The following is a 21,112-nucleotide window of genomic DNA, read 5'->3' as shown; positions in this document are numbered from 1 at the left end:
CTGCGAAGCGAGTGAACCGTGACCCGCCCAGCGCCCCCCGTCCTGCGCTCCCTCTGCCTGGGGGTGTTAGTCGCTGGGGGGTGTCGGGGGGGTTCATGCCCAGCCCAAGGCAGCTTCCCCAGGGCCCGGCTCCCTCGTGCCCCCCGTGCAAGGGGGAAGGGGGGAGGGGTCTGGGTGGGATGTGGGGGGAGGTGCGGGGGGAGGGGTCTGGGTGGGATGTGGGGGCATGAGGGGGAGGGGTCTGGGTGGGATGTGGGGACACGAGGGGGGGGCTTGCACACTTGTGGGGCGGGGGGGCTGCCTTGGGCGCAGCCGCCCGGTTTCATTGGGGTTTTTTTTCTCCCAATTTCCTGCTATTGAAGCTAAACAAACAGGTGGCACAAGAGTTTTTCTTCCTGTCTGAAGCTGCTGAGGGTGCCCCGGGGTGGGCGGGGGCCAGGACTCCTGGGTTCTGGCCCAGCTCTGGGAGGGGGAGATGGGTGGGGTGGGGGTGATGTGCAGGGTCTGGCGGTGGCCGGATTTCCAGGTATCTGGTCTTCTCACAATTTCTACTTCTGCTCGTGTCCCCCCCGTGTCTTCCCCCCCGTGTCCGGCTTGTTCGGCCGGGATCCTTCCAGTCAATCTCTGTAAAGGGGAACCAGAGACACCAGCCATCCGCGCGCAGCCACCTGGCCAGCAAAACATCCACCAGCCAGTGCCCACTGCCAGCCGAGGGACCCAGGAGTCCGGGCTCCCAGCCCCGGCTCTAACCCACTGGACCCCACTCCCCTCCCAGAGCCAGGATAGAACCCAGGAGTCCTGGCTCCCCACCCCCCGGCCTTCTGCTCTCCCTTAGCCCCCCACCCCCAGCCCAGGGCCTGCAGCGGGAGGCTGCAGGGCAGGGAAGTGCCTCCCCCCAGCCCTGTCCCGGGGCCGGCCGTGAGTGTGTCTGTCTCGGCTCCCCAGGGTGCTCTGTGCCCTGGCCGTCACCCTGCGCCTCAGGCAGGGCCCCTGCACTGTGCCAGGCCCCCACTGCTCTGAGCTAGGCCCTGCAGCCCCCCCCCCCGCGCTCCCCAGGGGGCCCCAGCCGGCCAAGCTGAGCCCGGGCCCCGGCAGAGACGCCCCCTCCAGGGAGCGGCTCCAGGAAGCCTGTGACGACCAGCCGGCGCGTCCAAGTCCCCGGGGTGTCCTGGCCCAGCTGCTGCTGGTGAGAGACGCTCCCCAGGGCCCTTCCTCAGCAGGTCACGGCCCTGCAGCAGCCAAAGGGGCGTCCACGGAGACCCCCCCGGCCGGCCTGCACCGAGCTCAGCCGCGGGCAGCGCTGGGGGGGGCCTTGGGGTCACACCTGGAACCGTCCCCCAGTTCTGCCCCCTTTGGCGCTTGCTGGGGCGTGAGCGCACTGAGCTCATCCCTGCGGCCAGGGAACGGCGCCCCGTTACCCCCAGCCCCGGCTCCCACCGGCCGAGCCCCTGAGTCCAACCGGACACGAGCCCCGTGCCTGGGGCGGGGACCCGGCGACCAGCCCGTCCTGTGCCCGGGGTCCTGCCCGTCGCCCCAGTGTCCTCCCATCCCTGTGTCCGTCTGTGTGTCCCCGTGTCCGTGTCTGCTTGTGCCATGTCCCCGTGCCCCACCCCCAGCGGCGGCCCGTCTCTGCCCTCCCCCTCACACCGGGCTGTCCTGGGGGCAGTTTTGACATTTTGTTTTATTACAAACAGCGTCAATCACGGTACAACCCCCCCCAGTCAGCCATTCCCACCCGCTGCGAGCGACACCCCCCACCCCGCACAATCATCGCACCCCCCCCCCCCGAGCAACACAACCGCCCTGCACCTCGGAGGCTGTCCGACAGCAGCAGGCTTGGGGAGGGGCCTGCGGAGAGCTGGGGGCGGAGCTGGGGGGCACAGAGCTGTGGGCTGAGATGCTATGGGGTGACTCACTGCCTCACCCCTGCCCCGGGGCTGCCCAGATCCACACCCCGCGCCAGCCAGCACCGACAGCGCGGCCTGGGGTGGGGGTGTCACCTGTTATCCTTCAGCCCCACACACCGACCATCCCCCTCTGCATAGCACACCCCCTCCAGCCCCGACCCCTGTGCAAAGCAGAGGTGAACCCAGGAGTCCTGGCTCCCAGCCCCCTGCTCTAACCACTCGACGCCCCTCCCCTCCCAGAGCCCCTCAGGAGTCCTGACGGCCCTCACGCGGGGAGGGGACCACACTCATTGTGCCCAGTGGGCAGTGACCCTGCATGGGGGGGAGGGTGTAGGTGGGACTGGAGCTGCCCCCCAGCAAGTCCTGCATGGGCGGGGGGGGGGCGACGGCAGATGCTCCCCTGGGTGGGGGCGGGAGGGGTGGGGGGGGTGCAATAATTCCCGAGAGTCCCAAGCAAATCACAGTCATTTCTTTCTGATTTCCGAGTAGACGGTGCCGCTCTCTGGGCGGGGCTGGGACCCGGGTGGCGGCTTCTGGTCTCCTGCGGTGAAGGCTAGAGTAGAATATTGAATGTTCTCATCACCCTGGAAAACAGGAAAGCCAGATCAAGGACTGCACCAGGGAGAGAACCCAGGAGTCCTGGCTCCCAGCCCCCCCCTGCTCTAACCACCAGACCCCACTCCCCTGCCAGGTCCAGAGATAGAACCCAGGAGTCCTGGCTCCCAGCCCCCACCACTCCGTGCTCTAATCCTCCAGACCCCACTCCCCTGCCAGGGCCAGGAACGAACCCAGGAGTCCTGCTCCCAGTCCCCCCTGCTCCCCTCCCCTCCCACCAGCGGAATAGAACCCAGGAGTCCTGCGGCCGGACAGGAAGGCTCCTTACCAAGGTAGGTTTGTTGTCACCGACACCCTGGTCTGAAGGACAGAGACAGGAGACAGACGGGGTTAGAAACACGACAGTCCCGGGGTGCAGGCCCCCCCCTCCCCCCAGCCAAGCAGTGACCCACCCCCCAGGGGCAGCAGGGCCCATGCAGAGTTAGTGCCAGCAGGCAAAGCAGCACCAGCTGGGTTAGCGGCTGCAGCCGGCGTGGGGTCCTCAGGGTGGGGGGCTCCTTGCACCAGGGTGGTGAACCCGGGAGGGGGAGGAGGAGGGGAGGGAAGGGAAGGGGAAGCGGGCGTGAGGGGAGTGGAGAAGCGGGGGGGGATGGGGAGGGAATAAGCAGGGAACCCCTTGGCCACGTGACCCCCAGCCTGTGTCTCCGCGGTGCAGTCCCCGATTCCCAGCACCAGTGGGTTGGGTTGGGTTGGGCAAGGGGGGGCTGAGAGAGGAAAGGGGGGGGGGATCGGAGAAGCAGGGAACCCCAGGCCCCAAGTGCCCCCTCGCCCCATCTCCGCAGTTGCTCCCGAAGTTCCCGACACTGGGGGTGGGGGGCACCCGGAGCCCGTGACACCCACAGCCCAGAGCAGCCACGGGGGACCCGGGACCCAGCCCGGGGGAAGAGAATCCCAGACGGGCTCTTGGAAACTGGGGCGGCTGCGATGTCACTTCCTGTCTGGCCGGGGAGTTTCCCATCATGCCCCGGGGCTTGGCCGTCCATCACACTGTCACATGGGGGAGCAACAGCAGCACTGGCAGCGGTGCAGGCCCCGCCCACACAGCTCGCAGGCCCCGCCCATGCAGCTCGCAGGCCCCGCCCACGCGGCACGTGCCATGCAGCTGCGAGGGGCGGGGCTGCTACTTACTGTGGGCGGGCGCGGCCTGGCCTCCGACGGACGGGCGCTGCTTGGGCCCCCTGGGGAAACAGCAGATTCCACATGACGCCGGCGGGGGGGGTGTAGGGTGGGACAGGGCAGGGGGATGGGCCGTCCCCCATGCTAGAGACAGGGGGCAGCAACCAGCCGGCTTCCCCAAAACTGCAGATCTGTCCCCCGCTCCTCTCGTCTCTCCACGGCCCACCCACCCCCCCCCACACCTACTGAACCCCATGCCCATCCATCCCCCTCACCTCTCTATCCATCCACCGATCCTCTCCCACACGCCCCATTCATCCAACCATCCACCCAACCCCACATGCACCCACCAATCCATCCACCCCCACTTACCTATCCATCCACCCCCACAAGCACCTACCCTACCCCATATGCATCCATCTATCCCCCTCACCCCTCTATCCATCCACCCATCCTCCCCCATACATGCCATTCATCCCTCCATCCCCACACACACCTACTCCATCCATTCATCCCCATTCACATCCACCCATCCCCACATGCACCCATCCATCCCTACAACCACCCCCATCCATCCATCCCCCGCACTCCTCTAGCCATCCATCCATCAACTCCCATTCACACCCATCCATCTGCCCACCCCCCCGCACAAACCCACCCCACCACCCATCCCTCCTTCTTTCCCTCCCTCTCTCTTTCTCTTGCCTCTTCTCCCCAGGCCCCCACAATGGGGGCTGCTCCCTCCGGGATATGCCCCACACTCAGCCCCTGGCTCTCCCTGTGGGGATGGGTAGCTCCGGGGTGGCTCAGGGCGCTGGGTGCCAGCCTGGGCAGGGATTGTTCCCTAGGAGACCTGACACTGTTTCCAAGAAGCGTGTGGGGAGAGATCCCATCCTGGCGGGCAGAGAGGTGGAAGGACCCTTCACCACAGAGCGAGTGACAAGCAGAGACCCTGAAGTGCAGAGACCTGGGGCTGGGGGGCAGAGAGAGTGACCCCCTCCAGCACCCAGGGGCAGCTCCCAACCCCTCTCCTCACCAGCACTCGGGGCAGCCCCCAGCCCCAGGGACCCCCGGTTACCCGAGCTGTTACCCTCCAGTTTTGCAGAGCAGGAAGTAGAGCAGGCCCCCGAGCAACGCCGCCCCGGCCAGCGACCCGATGACGATCCCGGCGATGGCTCCAGGTGACAGGTCTGAGTTGGGGTCAGCGTCTGGAGTTGTAGATAATGGAAAAGAAGAGGGAGGAGGGTGTGTGTGACGTTATTGACATAAACGGGACCATATAGATCATTGTTGCAACCAAGGTCCAATAGTTGCACCAAATCTTGTACAAAGGAGGTCCAGTAAGGTGTCTATGAAAAGGTTGTGATTTGCTGGTTATAATTATGCCGTCTGTACGTGTGTATCATTTTGTAGTTGAAGTTATGAATATTGGCTACGTACTTGTATCTCAGTGTGTTTGATTCTAAGTAGCCTCAGTGAAGCATTTGCTCAGTTTCTTGAGAAAGGACTATTCTCAGTAAGTGCCCAATCAAGAAACACTTAACTGTCTCTAAGGTGCCACAAGTACTCCTTTTCTTTTTACTTAACTGACAATGGACTTTGGGAGATGCCAATCCACATCTGAGCTTTCCTGGGAACCTTCAAACTAACATGTAAACAATGGCGTTGGCCTGTAAAGAATTGAGTCAGGCATGGAGATGTGACTTGCCCATGTTACTCCAAACTCCATCTTGCTGCTGTGACTTTCCACAGTAAGAACAAAGGGGCATCTTTCCATGGGCAGAGGATATAAAAGGCTCTGGGAGCCCCTGCATCTTGTCTTCAATCCTGCTTCTGACCTCTGGAGGAACCTTGCTACAAACTGAAGCTCTGGACAAAGGACTGATGACCCATCCCAGCTATGGATGATCTCCAGAGACTTGATTTGAACCTGCCGTTTATTCCATCACTGCTACAAGCCTGAACCAAGAACTTTGCCATTACTGGTCATGACCCGGTTATGTAATTGATTCCATTTAACCAATTCTTGCTCTCATCTATATCTTTTTACTTTTATGAATAAACCTTTAGATTCTAAAGGATTGGCAACAGCGTTTTTTTGTGGGTAAGATCTGATTTGTATATTGACCTGGGTCTGGGGCTTGGTCCTTAGGGATCAAGAGAACCTTTTTTCTTTTACTGGGGTGTTGGTTTTCATCACCATTTGTCCCCGTAATGAGTGGCACTGGTGGGGATACTGGGAAACTGGAGTGTCGAAGGGAATTGCTTGTGTGACTTGTGGTTAGCTGGTGGGGTGAGACCGAAGTCCTCTCTGTCTGGCTGGTTTGGTTTGTCTTAGAAGTGGAGAAACCCCAGCCTTGGGCTGTAACTGCCCTTCTCCAAGCAATTTGTCCTGAATTGATACTCTCAGTTGTGTCCCGCCAGAGGCCGCATTGTTACAGTGGGTATATCAGGGAGCTCAGCCATGACCACCCCCCATGCCCCAGGCTTCCCAATGCTGTTCCCTCTCGGTGCTCAACGTGAGGCCCTGGGGGCTGGAACCCACATCTGACCCCTGCGCCGAGGCATTGGGGGCAGCTCCGCCAGGGGTCCCCTGAGCCTGAGGGGTTTGGGCCCAAGACAGGACCCTGGATGCGGTGGGCTGAGGGGGGGTCCAAAGGTCAGGAACTGGGAGGTCTCCTGGTGCTGCCCAGCCCCCTTGGGAGCAGGGGGGGGTTGGGGCTCCTCAGGGGTCTCAGCTCTATCACTGGCTGGTGTCGGGGGGATTCGGGAGACCATGGGGCTGGACGATGCATTGACAGATCCCCTGCCCCCCAGCCATGGGGGAGATGGACCCCAAGGCTAGCCCCAGTCTGGGCCCCCAGCACCTGGCCCTAGAGAGAAGCAGGGCTGAGCAGGAGTGGGAGGGATCATGTACAGAGGCACCAACACCAAAGGGTCCCCTGAGTGCCACTGGCAGCCCACAGCCCACCCCCCCACCCCCCCACCCCAAACCTGGCCCTAGCTCCAGTCCCAGCCCCACCAGCACCTCGCCCCCAGCAGGAAACACTGCTGGGGTCCACCCCCCAGGGACTCACTTAACCACACGGCGACAGATGCCCAGGCCATGCGGCTGGTGATGGGGTTGTGAGCCTGCCACACGTACGTGCCCTGCTGAGCCCAGGTGGTTAGTGTTGGTATCATTGCACGAGGGCGGGACAGACTCAAAGACACATGTCAGGGTCAGAGGGGACCCCAGGGGAGGGTGAGGTTTCCTGGTGGGTCTATCTGGGCAGAGTCCAGCCCATCTACACAGAGAGTTAGAGCATCAGTGGAGGGACGGTACCAGCAAAGGATCCCTGTATAAACAATCCCAGCGCCCCACCCCAGAAGTGATCACATTTCCATGGCGATGCCGGCAGGGCCGGGGGCAGCGCGGCCGGGGGACGGGGCTGCAGTTACTCACAGGCCACCGTCACGGTGCTGGGCTCGCTGCGTTCGGTGCTGACGGGGTTCCTGACCTCGCACTGGTAGGCGCCGGCATCGCCCTGGGTGACACCCGACACCGTGAGGGTCCGGTTGTCAGGGGACAGCCCCAGCCGGTCACTGGGCGCGAGGGACGCCCCGTCCCGGAGCCAGAGCAGGGTGTCGGCGTGGGGGGAGCTGTTACACGTGAGGGTGAAGGTCCCGTTCTCCGGCACCTGGATTTGGTTTGGCGTCACTGTGGGCTTGGGCAGCATTTCTGTGCAGGGGACAGAGAGAGCGTCAGTGTGTGTCCTGGCCCTCCGTTCGCCTGGGGTTGGGGCCGTCGCCCTAAGGGAAAGGTCCTGCTATCCCTGTCCTGCCGTATCATGGGAAGGGTCCTTCACCCTTTGCACCTCAGACCAGGATGGAGCAGCCCATCCCAGACCCAGGCCGGGGGCGGGGGGGAGGGGCTCGCTGGTGCATCATGGGCAGTCAGCCAGAGCTGCTCTCGCTGACCCTGGGGAGATTAGGGTGACCCAGTGGGGGGGCAGGAGGTAACTCCAGCCTAGTGCTGCCCCATATTCCTCCAGAGCCCCATAGCTCAGCAAGGGCCTCACAGCCCCAGGCCCCTGGGTTCTCCCCACGAGAGTCCAAAGGGGAGGGGGTGTCCGGACTCCAGGGGTAGCGCCAAGGAGACTCCTCCAGTCTGTACCCCCTTCCCTGGGGGGCTAGGAACATCCCCTCCCATCTGTTCCCTCAGGGCACCCCCAATCCCCTTGTCCCTCTCTGAGCTCCCTGTCCTGCCTGCTGGTTAATTCACTCTCCAGCACCCCTTGCTGGGGGGCACCAAGCAGCGCGGGGGCCGTGGGGGGCAGGTGCACCAGGAAGGCGCCGGTAAGTCACAGGAGAGAAACAACAGAGCGAAGGAGGAAACCGGCTCAGAGAGAGGGTGCCTCCCCGCACCCCCCACCATCTGCCCCATCTGCTACCCACCCCCAGGAGACAGCGCTGGGACACAGAGCCAGTGTGTGTGGGGGCCTGGAGCCGACAGCAAGTACAGACTGATATCCCCCCACCCTCAATGCCATGGCCACAAGCCCGGCCCAGGTGGGAATCAGCCGGAGGTGCCAGGTGGGCAGGAGGTTGCTGTCTGAGCTGCAGTGGGGCGTTATGGGGCATCCCATGGAGGACAGAGACCGTTGGTGGGGGGGCCGGGGGCAGAAACAGAACGGCACTGGGAGGGAGAGACAGGCACAGAGCATGGCGCACAACACGCTGATCGCAGGAACTGGGGCATGGCTTGGAAGACGACAGGTAGCGTCCGGCCCAGCTGCAGCACGGCTGGGAGCAGCCCCCACAGGACAGAGCCCACAGGGTGGAGCTGAGCCCTGGACAGGACCAGAGCGCAGGGGGATGTGGCTGGAGAGACAGTGAAATAGCCGAGAACGCCCAGCCCGGGGAGCAGGCTTGGTACATGGCGTGCCAGGTGACAGGGGGTGTCTGATCCAGACTGGAGACTGATGGGAGCGTCCCCTGGAGAACAGAGCCCAGGGGGTGAATCCAGAACTGAGCTGAAGTCCCCAGACCCGGCCGCGTTGATGGGGAGAGCCCAGGGCGCAGGAACGGTGCTGACCCGTGGGGTTGGTGCACAGAGTGACAGGTGACAGGGGACGTCCCATGCAGACAGGGAGCCTGGCTGGAGAAAGGACAGATCCGGAGTGGCCAGGGCGCAGGCTGGAAAGACAATGACGGAGCCCCTGGTGCTCTGTGGGCCTCAGACAGAGGCAGGCATGGGGCGCGGTGCCTGGTTACTCACCGAGCACCTTGATCTCCACTTCATCAGTGAGGCCGGTGACAGAGTTGTCAGCCTGGCACTTATATGTGCCCAGCTGATCCAAGGTTGTGAGGTTAATGGTCAGGCTGCTCCCGGTCTGGAGTAATATGGTGCCGTTGAAAAACCAGCGATAGCTCGGGGCTGGGACGGAGTCGGCGACACACGTCAGGGTCAGAGAGGATCCAAGGGTCAGGCCGATGGGTCCTGGAGGGTCTATCCTGGTGGAGTCTGGCCCATCTATATACAGAGGAGAGGATCATTGGGAGGGAGGGCACTAGCAGGACAAGTTATAAACAGGTGCCTGCCCCACTCCAGAGGTGGCTGCATCTCCGCGGCTGGGCGATGCCGGCAGGGCCGGGGGCAGCGCGGCCGGGGGACGGGGCTGCAGTTACTCACAGGCCTCCGTCACGTTGCTGGGCTCGCTGCGTTCGGTGCTGACGGGGTTCCTGACCTCGCACTGGTAGGCGCCGGCATCGGCTTGGGTGAAATTCAGCACTGTGAGGGTCCGGTTGTCAGGAGACAGCCCCAGCCGGTCACTGGGTGCGAGGAACACCCCGTCCCGGAGCCAGAGCACGGTGTCGGCGCTCACAGAAGTGTTGCACGTGAGGGTGAAGGTCCCATTCTCCAGCACCTGGGTTTCGCTGGGCATCACCGTGGGCTTGGACAGCATTTCTGGGAACAGAGAGAGCGTTACCGTGTGTCCCTGGCCCTCTGTTCGCCCAGGATCTGGGCCACCGCCCTGCGGGACCGGGGAAAGGTCCCAGCACTGCCGTCTTATGGCATTGTGAGGAGGTTCCCAGCATAGTCATCCAACAGCATTGTGGGAAGGGTCCCGGTGTCGCCGCCATGCGGGACCATGGGAAGGATCCCGGCATGGCCGTTCTGAAGCGTTGTGGGAAGGGTCCTGTCACAGCGACCCCGGGCGATGCTCTGGAACTGCTCCCCATGAAGCCAGTCAGGACTCTGGGGAAGTCTCCTCTCTGGGAGCAGCCTGTCTTCAGGACACAGTTCACCCGGCTTCCCCCTTCCTGGGTCTGACCTCGGAGCATTCAGCATCCTCTGCCCCTCCGTGCGCTTCCCCCAGCGAGTCCACTCAGGCGGGGCTCCTGGGGAAGCCAGAGGGTCCTGCCCCCCAACTTCGCAGTCAGACGTGACTCTCAGCCAGCCAGTAACCACAGAAGGTTTATTAGACGACAGGAACATGGTCTAAAACAGAGCTTGCAGGTGCAGAGAACGGGACCCCTCAGCTGGGTCCATTTTGGGGGGCAGTGAGCCAGACAACCACGTCTGCACTTCACTCCATGTCCCAGCCAGCCCCAAACCGAAAACCCTCCAGCCCCTCCTCCTCTGGGCTTTGTTCCTTTCCCGGGCCAGGTGGTCACCTGATTCCTTTGTTCTCCAACCCTTCAGCTCTCACCTTGCAGGGGGGAAGGGCCCAGGCCATCAGTGGCCAGGAGACAGGGTGTCGGCCATTCTCTGTGTCCAGACTCCTGCACACACCTGCCCTCTAGGGCTCTGCAATGATCATACACCCTTACTCCACCCCCTACATACTTAAGAACTGCCTAGGGGAAACTGAGGCACCCCCACACTATTCAGAGGAAGCATTAAGAACAGTCCCACTTCGTCACATCTCTCCCCCCTTTGAGATCGAACTGAGCGGGGTCACTTTAGCCGGTGACCTGGGGAAGTTCAAAGCCACCAACGTTCCCATGGATGCCCCAGCATCTCTCCCGTTCCTTGGTAGGAGTTACACCAGGCCCTTCCAGTTTCACGCCCTCCCTTAGGTCAGGGGTGGTCGATAGCACTCGCAGGCCGCATGTGGGAAGGTTTATGCAGCCCCTGCCCTTTGGCCACCCCAAGAATGTCTCCCCATTGACCATCACCTTCTGCTCCCACTGGAGATCCGAGGGGTCTGGCCCCAGGAAACTCCACACAGACATATAGGTTGGGACCAGGAGTGGGAGCCTGTCCACATCCCCAACCATCTGGCTGACGGAGTCTATGGCCTTGGGACCCAGCAAGGGAGCTAGACACCGGGGCTTTTCCGCAGGGTCCCCTTGGTTCAAATCGCCAGCCTGCTCAAAGGCAGTGAGGTGGGCATCCACACCCCCCCCCTCCTTAACCAGGGGCAGCAATTTAGTCTCGAGGTTCCCTGCGGAACTGGCCCCCCGGGGTCTATCCCCACTCACCCCCGGGGAGGTCCCCTAGGCGTCTCCGCTCCCCCACCGCCAGTTCATCCTGCTGCTGCTTCTGCAGCTCTTTCTCGGGCTCTCGCTGTCTCCCACAGTCCTCTTGCTCTCTCGGACTCAGCTCAAATCCCGTCCGTCTCGATCCCCCGATGGGGAACCCGATCGTGAAGACCCTCGTCTGGTCGGGGACAGGAGTCTTGGCGATGCCTGGCTCCCACTCCAGCTGCTCCCAGATCCTGCGATAGCCCCATTTGGGGTCAGGAATCTGTTCCTTAGAGCGGTCATCCTCCTCCAGCTGCACGATTAACTCTGCTTTGGTGAACTTCCCAATGCTCAACCCTCTCTTTTTGCACAGGGTTACAATGTCCTTCTTAAGGAGACGGTGACAGACCATCACTCTGCTCTTCCCAAGTTGTTGTGGACTCACAGGCCCGTGTGTTCTCAGCTCCCCACGGTTTCCAGAGAGAACCCCTAGTGTGCCAGCCCTTCTCGAGGTCACCACCTCTTTGCCAGGGTCGAGCTGCAGACTCCTCCGCCCCTGGGACCGCTCACTGCAATCCCCAGGGGAACCCTGTTACTGCAAAAGTCCTTCTCTCTCCCCGGGCCAAGCTGCAGGCTCCTCCGCCCCTGAGACTGCTCACTGCAGTTCCCAGGGGGACCCCATTACTGCACAGTCCTTCTCGCTAGTCACACACTCCCAGGGGTTAACCGCCCCCCGAAACCGCTCCTCTCTGAGCCTTCAGCAGGCCTGGTCCTCGTCAATCCCCCTTCGTTTTACTGCTCCCCAGTCACTTACTGCAGGAAGTGCCATCCACGGGGTGCAGTACATCCCACCGCTCCCACCAGTTGTCACGGAGTCCCTGGGCGATGCTCTGGAACTGCTCCCCATGAAGCCAGTCAGGACTCTGGGGCAGTCGCCTTTCTGTGAGCAGCCTGTCTTCAGGACACACAGCTTCCACCTTCCTGGGTCTGACCTCGGAGCATTCAGCATCCTCTGCCCCTCCGTGCGCTTCCCCCCAGCGAGTCCGCTCAGGCGGGGCTCCTGGGGAAGCCAGAGGGTCCTGCCCCCCAACTTCGCAGTCAGACGTGACTCTCAGCCAGCCAGTAAAACAGAAGGTTTATTAGACGACAGGAACATGGTCTAAAACAGAGCTTGCAGTTGCAGAGAACGGGACCCCTCAGCTGGGTCCATTTTGGGGGGCAGTGAGCCAGACAACCACGTCTGCACTTCACTCCATGTCCCAGCCAGCCCCAAACTGAAAACCCTCCAGCCCCTCCTCCTCTGGGCTTTGTCCCTTTCCGGGGCCAGGAGGTCACCTGATTCCTTTGTTCTCCAACCCTTCAGCTCTCACCTTGCAGGGGGGAAGGGCCCAGGCCATCAGTGGCCAGGAAACAGGGTGTCGGCCATTCTCTGTGTCCAGACTCCTGCACACACCTGCCCTCTAGGGCTCTGCAATGATCATACACCCTTACTCCACCCCCTAGATACTTAAGAACTGCCTAGGGGAAACTGAGGCACCCCCACACTATTCAGAGGAAACATTAAGAACAGTCCCACTTCGTCACAGGTCCTTTGCACCGCAGAGCTGCGGAGATGCACATTTGCTTTCTGGGGTCCAGCAGAGGGTCCCTCTCCCCAGTGTCGTGTCTCACAGTTATTGGTGCTTCCCTGAGACTCTGGCTTCCGGAGCCCCGTGATTTTCAACAGACTCATGCCTGTGGTTGCTCCAGCTCCCAGGCTCTGGCGTAACAGCAGGATTTTCAAGCTGATGATTCAAGCTGATGATTTTCAAGCTGTGATGGTTTGGGCCCAACTTGAGGGCTGCAACCCCACAGGGTGATTGGTGCTGGTCCCCAGGCATGTGGGTGCTGCCAGGATTGCCCTGTGGGCACAGCCCAGTGCCAGGTCCTTGCCGTCCTCTCTGACCTGGATGGAGCTGCCCATCCCAGACCCAGGCCCTGGGGGGGGGAGGGGGGGGATGACCTCCCTGGTGCATCATGGGCAGTCAGCCAGAGCCACTCTCACTGACCCCGGGGAGATCGGGCTGACTCAGTGAGGTGAGGGGGTGGCCTAGCACTGCCCCTCATTCCCACCCAGCCCTATAGCAAAACAAGGGGGACCTCATGGCTCCAGGCCCCCTGGGGTCTCCCCACATCCCATGAGAGTCCGTGGGGAGGGGGCATCCAGATTCCAATGGCAGGGCCAAGGAAACCCCTCCAGTCTGTACCCTCTTCCCTGGGGGGGCTGGGAAAGTCCCCTCCCATCTGTTCCCCCAGGGCACCCCCCATCCCCGTCTCCCTCCAAGCTCCCTCCCATGCCCGCTGGCTAATTCACTCTCCAGCACCCCTTGCTGGGGGGCACAGAGAGGTGCGGAGGGGTTGGGGGGGCAGGCGCAAGAGGAAGGAGTGGGTAAATCCCAGGAGAAAATCAACAGAGCGAAGGAGGAAACAGCGGCTCAGAGAGACAGCGCCTCCCCCCGCCCCCATCCACTACCCACCCCCAGGAGACAGCGCCGGGGCCAGCAGTGCCCAGATCTCAGGTGGGGACACAGACCCGGTGTGCGGCTGGGGGCCTGGAGCCAGCCTGTAGGCTGATAGCGGGTTGTGACATTACTGACATAACCTGTGACCGTGTGGATCATTGTTGTAACCACTGTTATGTATTTGCCGCAAATATTGTACAAAGGCTGTTGTGTAAGGTGTCTACTGAAAGGTTATGGTTGGCTGGTTAGGGTGATGCTGTCTGTGTGCGTGTATCATTTTTGTATTTAAAGCTGTAAGAACTGGCTCTGTCCTGTCTGTATTTCAAACATGTGCTGTGCTTCTGGGGGACACCCCAGACAAGTTGGGGTCAGCTCTGCCCAGCCTGCTGGACGGCCCATTAAGGACCATCAGCGACACACCTGACCCACTGAGAGAAGGCAGACACGCCTGGGGACTCAGCCAGGCAGGCAGGGCCCTGCCTATGGACAGGACTCTGGGGTGTTTCCAGGCCATGGGATGGACAGATTGTCCTTGGGACACAGAAAGCAGAGACCACACGGCAAGAGACTATACAAAGGTGCTGCAGCTCCTCCATCTGGTCTTCAGTCCTGCTTCCGACCTCTGGAGGGACTTGGCTACAAACAGAAACTCTGAAGAAAGGACTGAAGGACCCATCCCAGCTGGGGATGTTCTCCAGAGACTTCATAGATACTAAGGTCAGAAGGGACCATTATGATCATCTAGTCCGACCTCCTGCACAACGCAGGCCACAGAATCTCACCCACCCACTCCTGCAATAAACCTCTCACCTATGTCTGAGCTATTGAAATCCTCAAATCGTGGTTTAAAGACTTCAAGGAGCAGAGAATCCTCCAGGAAGCGACCTGTGCCCCATGCTACAGAGGAAGTCGAAAAACCTCTGTGACGAAGTGGGACTGTTCTTAATGTTTCCTCTGAATAGTGTGGGGGTGCCTCAGTTTCCCCTATGAAGTTCTTAAGTATCTAGGTGGTGCGATAAGGGTGTATGATCATTGCAGAGCCCTAGAGGGCAGGTGTGTGCAGGAGTCTGGACACAGAGAATGGCCAACACCCTGTTTCCTGGCAACTGATTGCCTGGACCCTTCCTCCCCTGCCCCCCAAGGTGAAAGCTGAAGGGTTGGAGAACTAAAGAATCCGGTGACCTCCTGGCCTGGGAAAGGAACAAAGCCCAGAGAACATTCCACACAAAGATGGACTACAAGCCGTCAAGAACACTATCCCCGATAATGTCACGGCTAACCTGGTGGCTGAACTTTGTGACTTTGTCCTTACCCATAACTATTTCACATTTGGGGACAATGTATACCTTCAGATCAGCGGCACTGCTATGGGTACCCGCATGGCCCCACAGTATGCCAACATTTTTATGGCTGATTTAGAACAACGCTTCCTCAGCTCTCGTCCCCTAAAGCCCCTACTCTACTTGCGCTATATTGATGACATCTTCATCATCTGGACCCATGGAAAAGAAGCCCTTGAGGAATTCCACCATGATTTCAACAATTTCCATCCCACCACCAACCTCAGCCTGGTCCAGTCCACACAAGAGATCCACTTCCTGGACATTACAGTGCTAATAAACAATGGCCACATAAACACCACCCTATACCGTAAACCTACTGACCGCTATTCCTACCTGCATGCCTCCAGCTTTCACCCTGACCACACCACACGATCCATCGTCTACAGCCAAGCTCTGCGATACAACCGCATTTGCTCCAACCCCTCAGACAGAGACAAACACCTACAAGATCTCTGTCAAGCTTTCTTACAACTACAATACCCACCTGCAGAAGTAAAGAAACAGATTGATAGAGCCAGAAGAGTTCCCAGAAGTTACCTACTACAGGACAGGCCTAACAAAGAAAATAACAGAACGCCACTAGCCGTCACCTTCAGCCCCCAACTAAAACCCCTCCAACGCATTATTAAGGATCTACAACCTATCCTAAAGGATGACCCAACACTCTCACAAGTCTTGGGAGACAGGCCAGTCCTTGCCTACAGACAGCCCCGCAACCTGAAGCAAATACTCACCAACAACCACATACCACACAACAGAACCACTAACCCAGGAACTTATCCTTGCAACAAAGCCCGTTGCCAATTGTGCCCACATATCTATTCAGGGGACACCATCACAGGGCCTAATAACATCAGCCACACTATCAGAGGCTCGTTCACCTGCACATCCACCAATGTGATCTATGCCATCATGTGCCAGCAATGCCCCTCTGCCATGTACATTGGTCAAACTGGACAGTCTCTACGTAAAAGAATAAATGGACACAAATCAGATGTCAAGAATTATAACATTCATAAACCAGTCGGAGAACACTTCAATCTCTCTGGTCACGCAATCACAGACATGAAGGTCGCTATCTTAAAACAAAAAAACTTCAAATCCAGACTCCAGCGAGAAACTGCTGAATTGGAATTCATTTGCAAATTGGATACTATTAATTTAGGCTTAAATAGAGACTGGGAGTGGCTAAGTCATTATGCAAGGTAGCCTGTTTCCTCTTGTTTTTTCCTACCCCCCCCCCCCCCAGATGTTCTGGTTTAACTTGGATTTAAACCTGGAGAATGGTCAGTTTAGATCAGCTATTACCAGCAGGAGAGTGAGTTTGTGTGTGTATGGGGGTGGGGGGGATGTGAGAAAACCTTGATCTATGCAGGAAATAGCCCGACTTGATTATGTAAAGAGTTGTCACTTTGGATGGGCTAGCACCAGCAGGAGAGTGAATTTGTGTGGGGGGGTGGAGGGTGAGAAAACCTGGATTTGTGCTGGAAATGGCCCACCTGTTGATCACTTTAGATAAGCTATTACCAGCAGGACAGTGGGGTGGGAGGAGGTATTGTTTCATGATTTCTGTGTGTATATAAAGTCTGCTGCAGTTTCCACGGTAAACATCTGATGAAGTGAGCTGTAGCTCACGAAAGCTCATGCTCAAATAAATTGGTTAGTCTCTAAGGTGCCACAAGTACTCCTTTTCTTTTTGCGAATACAGACTAACACGGCTGTTCCTCTGAAAGCCCAGAGGAGCGGGGCTGGAGGGAGTTTCAGTTTGGGGCTGGCTGGGACATGGAGTGAAGGGCAGACGTGATTGTCTGGCTCACTGCCCCCGCCCCCCCAATGGACCCAGCTGAGGGGTCCTGTTCTCTGCACCTGCAAGCTCTGTTTTAGACCATGTTCCTGTCATCTAATAAATCTCTGTTTTACTGGCTGGCTGAGAGTCCCGTCTGACTGCAAAGTTGGGGTGCAGGACCCTCTGGCTTCCCCAGGAGCCCTGCCTGAGCGGACTCGCTGGGGTAAGCGCACGGAGGGGCAGAGGAGGCTGAATGCTCCGAGGTCAGACCCAGGAAGGTGGAAGCCGTGTGAGCTGTGTGTCCTGAAGACAGGCTGCTCACAGAAAGGCGACTGTCCCAGAGTCCTGACTGGCTTCATGGGGAGCAGTTCCAGAGCATCGCCCAGGGACTCCGTGACAACCTCCAGGGCCCCTTCCAATCTGCCCTAGAGGAAAATTCCTTCCCAACTCCAAATACGGTGATCAGCTAAACCCTGAGCATATGGGCAAGATTCACCAGCCAGATACCCAGGAAAGAATTTTCTGTAGTAACTCAGATCCCACCCCATCTAACATCCCATCACAGGCCAAATATTTACCATGAATATTTAAAGATCATTTAATTACCAAAATCATGTTATCCCATCATACCATCTCCTCCATAAACTTGTTGAGTTTAATCTTAAAGCCAGATAGGTCTTTTGCCCCCACTGCTTCCCTTGGAAGGCTGTTCCAAAACTTCACTCCCCTGATGGTTAGGAACCTTCGTCTAATTTCAAGTCTAAACTTCCCAATGACCAGTTTATATCCATTTGTTCTTGTGTCCACATTGGTACTGAGCTTAAATAATTCCTCTCCCTCTCTGGTATTTATCCCTCTGATATATTTATAGAGAGCAATCATATCTCCCCTCAACCTTCTTTTGGTTAGGCTAAACAAGCCAAGCTCCTTGAGTCTCCTTTCATAGGACAAGTTTTCCATTCCTCGGATCATCCTAGTAGCCCTTCTCTGTACCTGTTCCAGTTTGAATTCATCCTTCTTAAACATGGTAGACCAGAACTGCACACAGTATTCCAGGTGAGGTCTCACCAATGCCTTGTATAACGGTACTAAAACCTCCTTATCCCTACTGGAAATACCTCGCCTGATGCATCCCAAGACCGCATTAGCTTTTCTCACAGCCGCATCACATTGGCAGCTCATAGTCATCCTATGATCAACCAATACGCCAAGGTCCTTCTCCTCCTCCGTTACTTCTAATTGATGCGCCCCCAGCTTATAACTAAAATTCTTGTTATTAATCCCTAAATGAATGACTTTACACTTCTCACTATTAAATTTCATCCTATTACTATTACTCCAGTTTACAAGGTCATCCAAATCTTCCTGTATGATATCCCGGTCTCTCTCTAAATTGGCAATACCTCCCAGCTTTGTATCATCTGCAATGTGACAGCTCAGAGGATACCAGGATCCTAGAGAGAGATTTAAAACTGGACACTTACAGACCTTTATTTTCTTCCCTCCAGCATAGCTGTAAATACCGTTAAAATTTTGTTGCAAACAGCTGCTGCTGATGACACTATAAAAAGGCAGATAAAATAACCATAGCCTGGAAAAGCTTGTGGACATGCCTGTGTGGAATTGTTACCTGGGAATCTATGCTATCTGCCTATTGGTCATGATAGGAAAGTGATCACTTCAGCCAGACTGATGAAACTGAGGAGCAGATTTCTCCCTCCACTGATCTGTAAACACATTCCCAGGTGCTTTATAGCATGTTTGAGGATTAGAATCACAAAACACGTAACTAGTGAGCATTATTTTCACACTATTAAACCAAAGATGCATTTCTTTAAACAGGAAAAAATATTTTCTTCTGAGCATTCATTCTACTGCAGCCAAAACATCTTTGAATTAAAAGGGAAAGTGAACCATAATCACGTGATTGTAACACAAAAGCAGCAAACATCTCGCATTGGAACACATACCTCTCCAGTAATGTCAGTTTGAGAACAAGCAGCAGAGTGTTGGTGAGGGAAACAGGAATCGTGGCGTGAACTAGAATTGCGCTAGAGACCCTGCACAGAATCTCCATGAGGCCCTTCACTTAGGAAGGTCCCTGCTTATATATTTTTTAAAATAATCCCTAAAGAGAAAGAAAAATCAATGTTGATTTGAACCTGCAGTTTATTCTATCACTGCTGCAAGCCTGAACCAAGAACTTGGCCGTCACTGTCTGTCATTGATTCCATTTCACCAATTCTAGCTCTCGTCTGTATCTTTTTCCTTTTACGAATAAACCTTTAGATTTTAGATTCTAAAGGATGGGCAACAGCGTGATTTGTGGGTAAGATCTGATTTGTATATTGACCTGGGCCTGGGGCTTGGTCCTTTGGGATCGAGAGAACCTATTTTCTTTTACTGGGGTATTGGTTTTCATCACCATTTGTCCCCATAACGAGTAGCACTGGTGATGATACTGGGAAACTGGAGTGTCGAAGGGAATTGCTTGTGTGACTTGTGGTTAGCCAGCGGGGTGAGACCAAAGTCTGCTCTGTTTGGCTGGTTTGGTTTGCCTTAAAGGTGGAAAAACCCCAGCCTTGGGCTGTAACTGCCCTGCTTGAAACAATTTGTCCTGAATTGGTCCTCTCAGTTGGGTCCCACAAAAGCCAGCATCGTTACACGGGTACAGACTGACATTGCATCCCCACAAAGCCATGGGAAAAGCCTGGCCCTGGTGGGAATCAGCTGGAGGCGCCAGGTGGGCAGGAATCTGCTGTCTGAGCTGCAGTGGGGCGTCCCACAGAGGACAGATGCCCCGGAGGGGCAGGGGGCAGAGCCAGGTCAGAGCCAGGAGGGAGAGACGGGCACAGAGCAGGGCTCTTGATGCACTGATTGGACGGGTCGGGCATCACTTGGAAGACGACAGGTAGCGTCCAGCCCAGCTGCAGCACGGCTGGGAGCAGCCCCCACAGGACAGAGCCCACGGGGTGGAGTTGAGCCCTGGACAGGACCAGAGCGTAGGGGGATGTGGCTGGAGAGACAATGAAATAGCCGAGAGCGCCCAGTGCGGGGAGTGGGATCGGTGCAGTCAGTGACAGGCGACCGAGCGGAGTGTGATCCAGACTGGAGACAGACCGGAGCGTCCCCTGGGGAACAGAGCCTGGGGGGTGAATCCAGAACTGAGCTGAAGTCCCCAGACCCGGCTTCAGAGACAGGGAGGGCCCAGGGCGCAGGAACGGTGCTGACCCGCGGGGCTGGTGCAGAGAGTGACAGGGGACAGGGGACGTCCCATGCAGACAGGGCGCCCGGCTGGAGACAGGACAGATCTGGTGTTACTGGGGCACCGGCTGGACAGTCAGTGATAGAGCCCCTGGTGCTCTGTGGGCCTTACGTTCCCCTGCATGTCACTGGCCCCCAATCACAGGTGTCTCGGCGTTTAGGTGGGAATTCACCTGAGGTGCGAAACTGCCTGAGACCTAAGGAAGGTCGTTTCTATCACATGGCATTTACAGGGCCTTTGCCCAGCAAGCGGGGTCGAGGCCTCAGAATTGCCAGTGAAGCAGCCTGTTAACTCCAAAGCAGGAGCCGTCGAGGGAGAGTGGAAATGCCCAGCCTGTCTGCGCTGGCTGCTCACCCGCGCCCACGTGGGCGAAGGGCCCGGCAGCTTGTCGCTCGCCTGGGAAGAAGATCCATAAACACGGGGCTAAGGGAAAGATCCTGCGTCTCGGGCCTGAGGAATTCGGAGCCACAGGACAGAGGCTCCAGGACCCTTTTGGGCCACGCTGAGAGACGTACGGAAAACGAGCAGAGCATGCAGCCCGGCTGCCACTGGACCGACAAACCCGGAGTCGCTGTGATGTACGGTACCTGCGTGAGCCTGGCAGGAACTCGTCCCTTTCTCGCAGCTGGGAAATCTTTGGGTAGTTTAGTCGAGACAGTGTCTGCAGCGTTGTCTTTGGGGCGAGGTGAAAAGCATCCACAGACCGGGGTAAGTGACGGGCCTTTGGGGCCGGGAGCGACCCAAGGGGGTGGCTCTGGGGTTTAATAACCTCTCCTCACGCAGCCCAGTTTGCGGGGTGGGAAGATTGGCTCCTTGGAAACCCTGAGGCAGTGATGCGGGAGTGCACACTCGTTACTGGGCGGGGGAAATCTAATCACCGAGCACACCGCCAGCTGGGGGGTCTGCCCTGTTTTCTGACACTCTGCCGGAGACTGGCACTCGCAGTGGGGAGCCGCTCCAGCCAGCACGACAAGGGGGACCCCTGGGGGTCTGGCACATCGCAGGGTCCCTCGAGGGGCTGCTCCGGAGCTGGGGGTGCAGCAGGGAGCCTGGGGCTCCGTGACCCCATCCCCAGCTGGGAGCTGGTGGCGATGGGTGAGGGCGGCTGACAGGGAGACACTCGCACA

The 21,112-nt window shown here is 58.2% G+C and overlaps 1 protein-coding gene across 4 annotated transcripts in view; it reads right to left on the bottom strand.

The window, feature by feature from the left end:
- Window positions 1-1,663: 1,663 nt before the first annotated feature.
- The window catches only part of LOC140902438 (cell adhesion molecule CEACAM1-like), a 30,445-nt gene continuing 10,996 nt past the window's right edge, over window positions 1,664-21,112 (bottom strand). Inside the window, exons 3-9 of one of the 4 annotated variants that reach the window (XM_073322505.1) lie at window positions 9,313-9,588; window positions 8,899-9,153; window positions 7,084-7,359; window positions 4,729-4,846; window positions 3,651-3,700; window positions 2,791-2,822; window positions 1,664-2,491 (exon numbers count right to left, since the gene is read on the bottom strand). In XM_073322505.1, the coding sequence (XP_073178606.1) occupies window positions 2,372-2,491; window positions 2,791-2,822; window positions 3,651-3,700; window positions 4,729-4,846; window positions 7,084-7,359; window positions 8,899-9,153; window positions 9,313-9,588 (1,127 nt within the window). In that variant the 3' untranslated portion in view covers window positions 1,664-2,371. Of the gene's footprint in view, window positions 2,492-2,789; window positions 2,823-3,650; window positions 3,701-4,674; window positions 4,847-7,083; window positions 7,360-8,898; window positions 9,154-9,312; window positions 9,589-21,112 lie in introns of those variants that run through there. The other 3 variants (XR_012156066.1, XM_073322506.1, XR_012156065.1) reach the window with 3 other exon arrangements.

The sequence above is a fragment of the Lepidochelys kempii genome, chromosome 24, assembly GCF_965140265.1.
Source record: "Lepidochelys kempii isolate rLepKem1 chromosome 24, rLepKem1.hap2, whole genome shotgun sequence".
Classification (NCBI taxonomy): domain Eukaryota; kingdom Metazoa; phylum Chordata; order Testudines; family Cheloniidae; genus Lepidochelys; species Lepidochelys kempii.
Note: the sequence above shows the minus strand (reverse complement) of the source record. Positions and strands in the feature narration are given on the sequence as shown.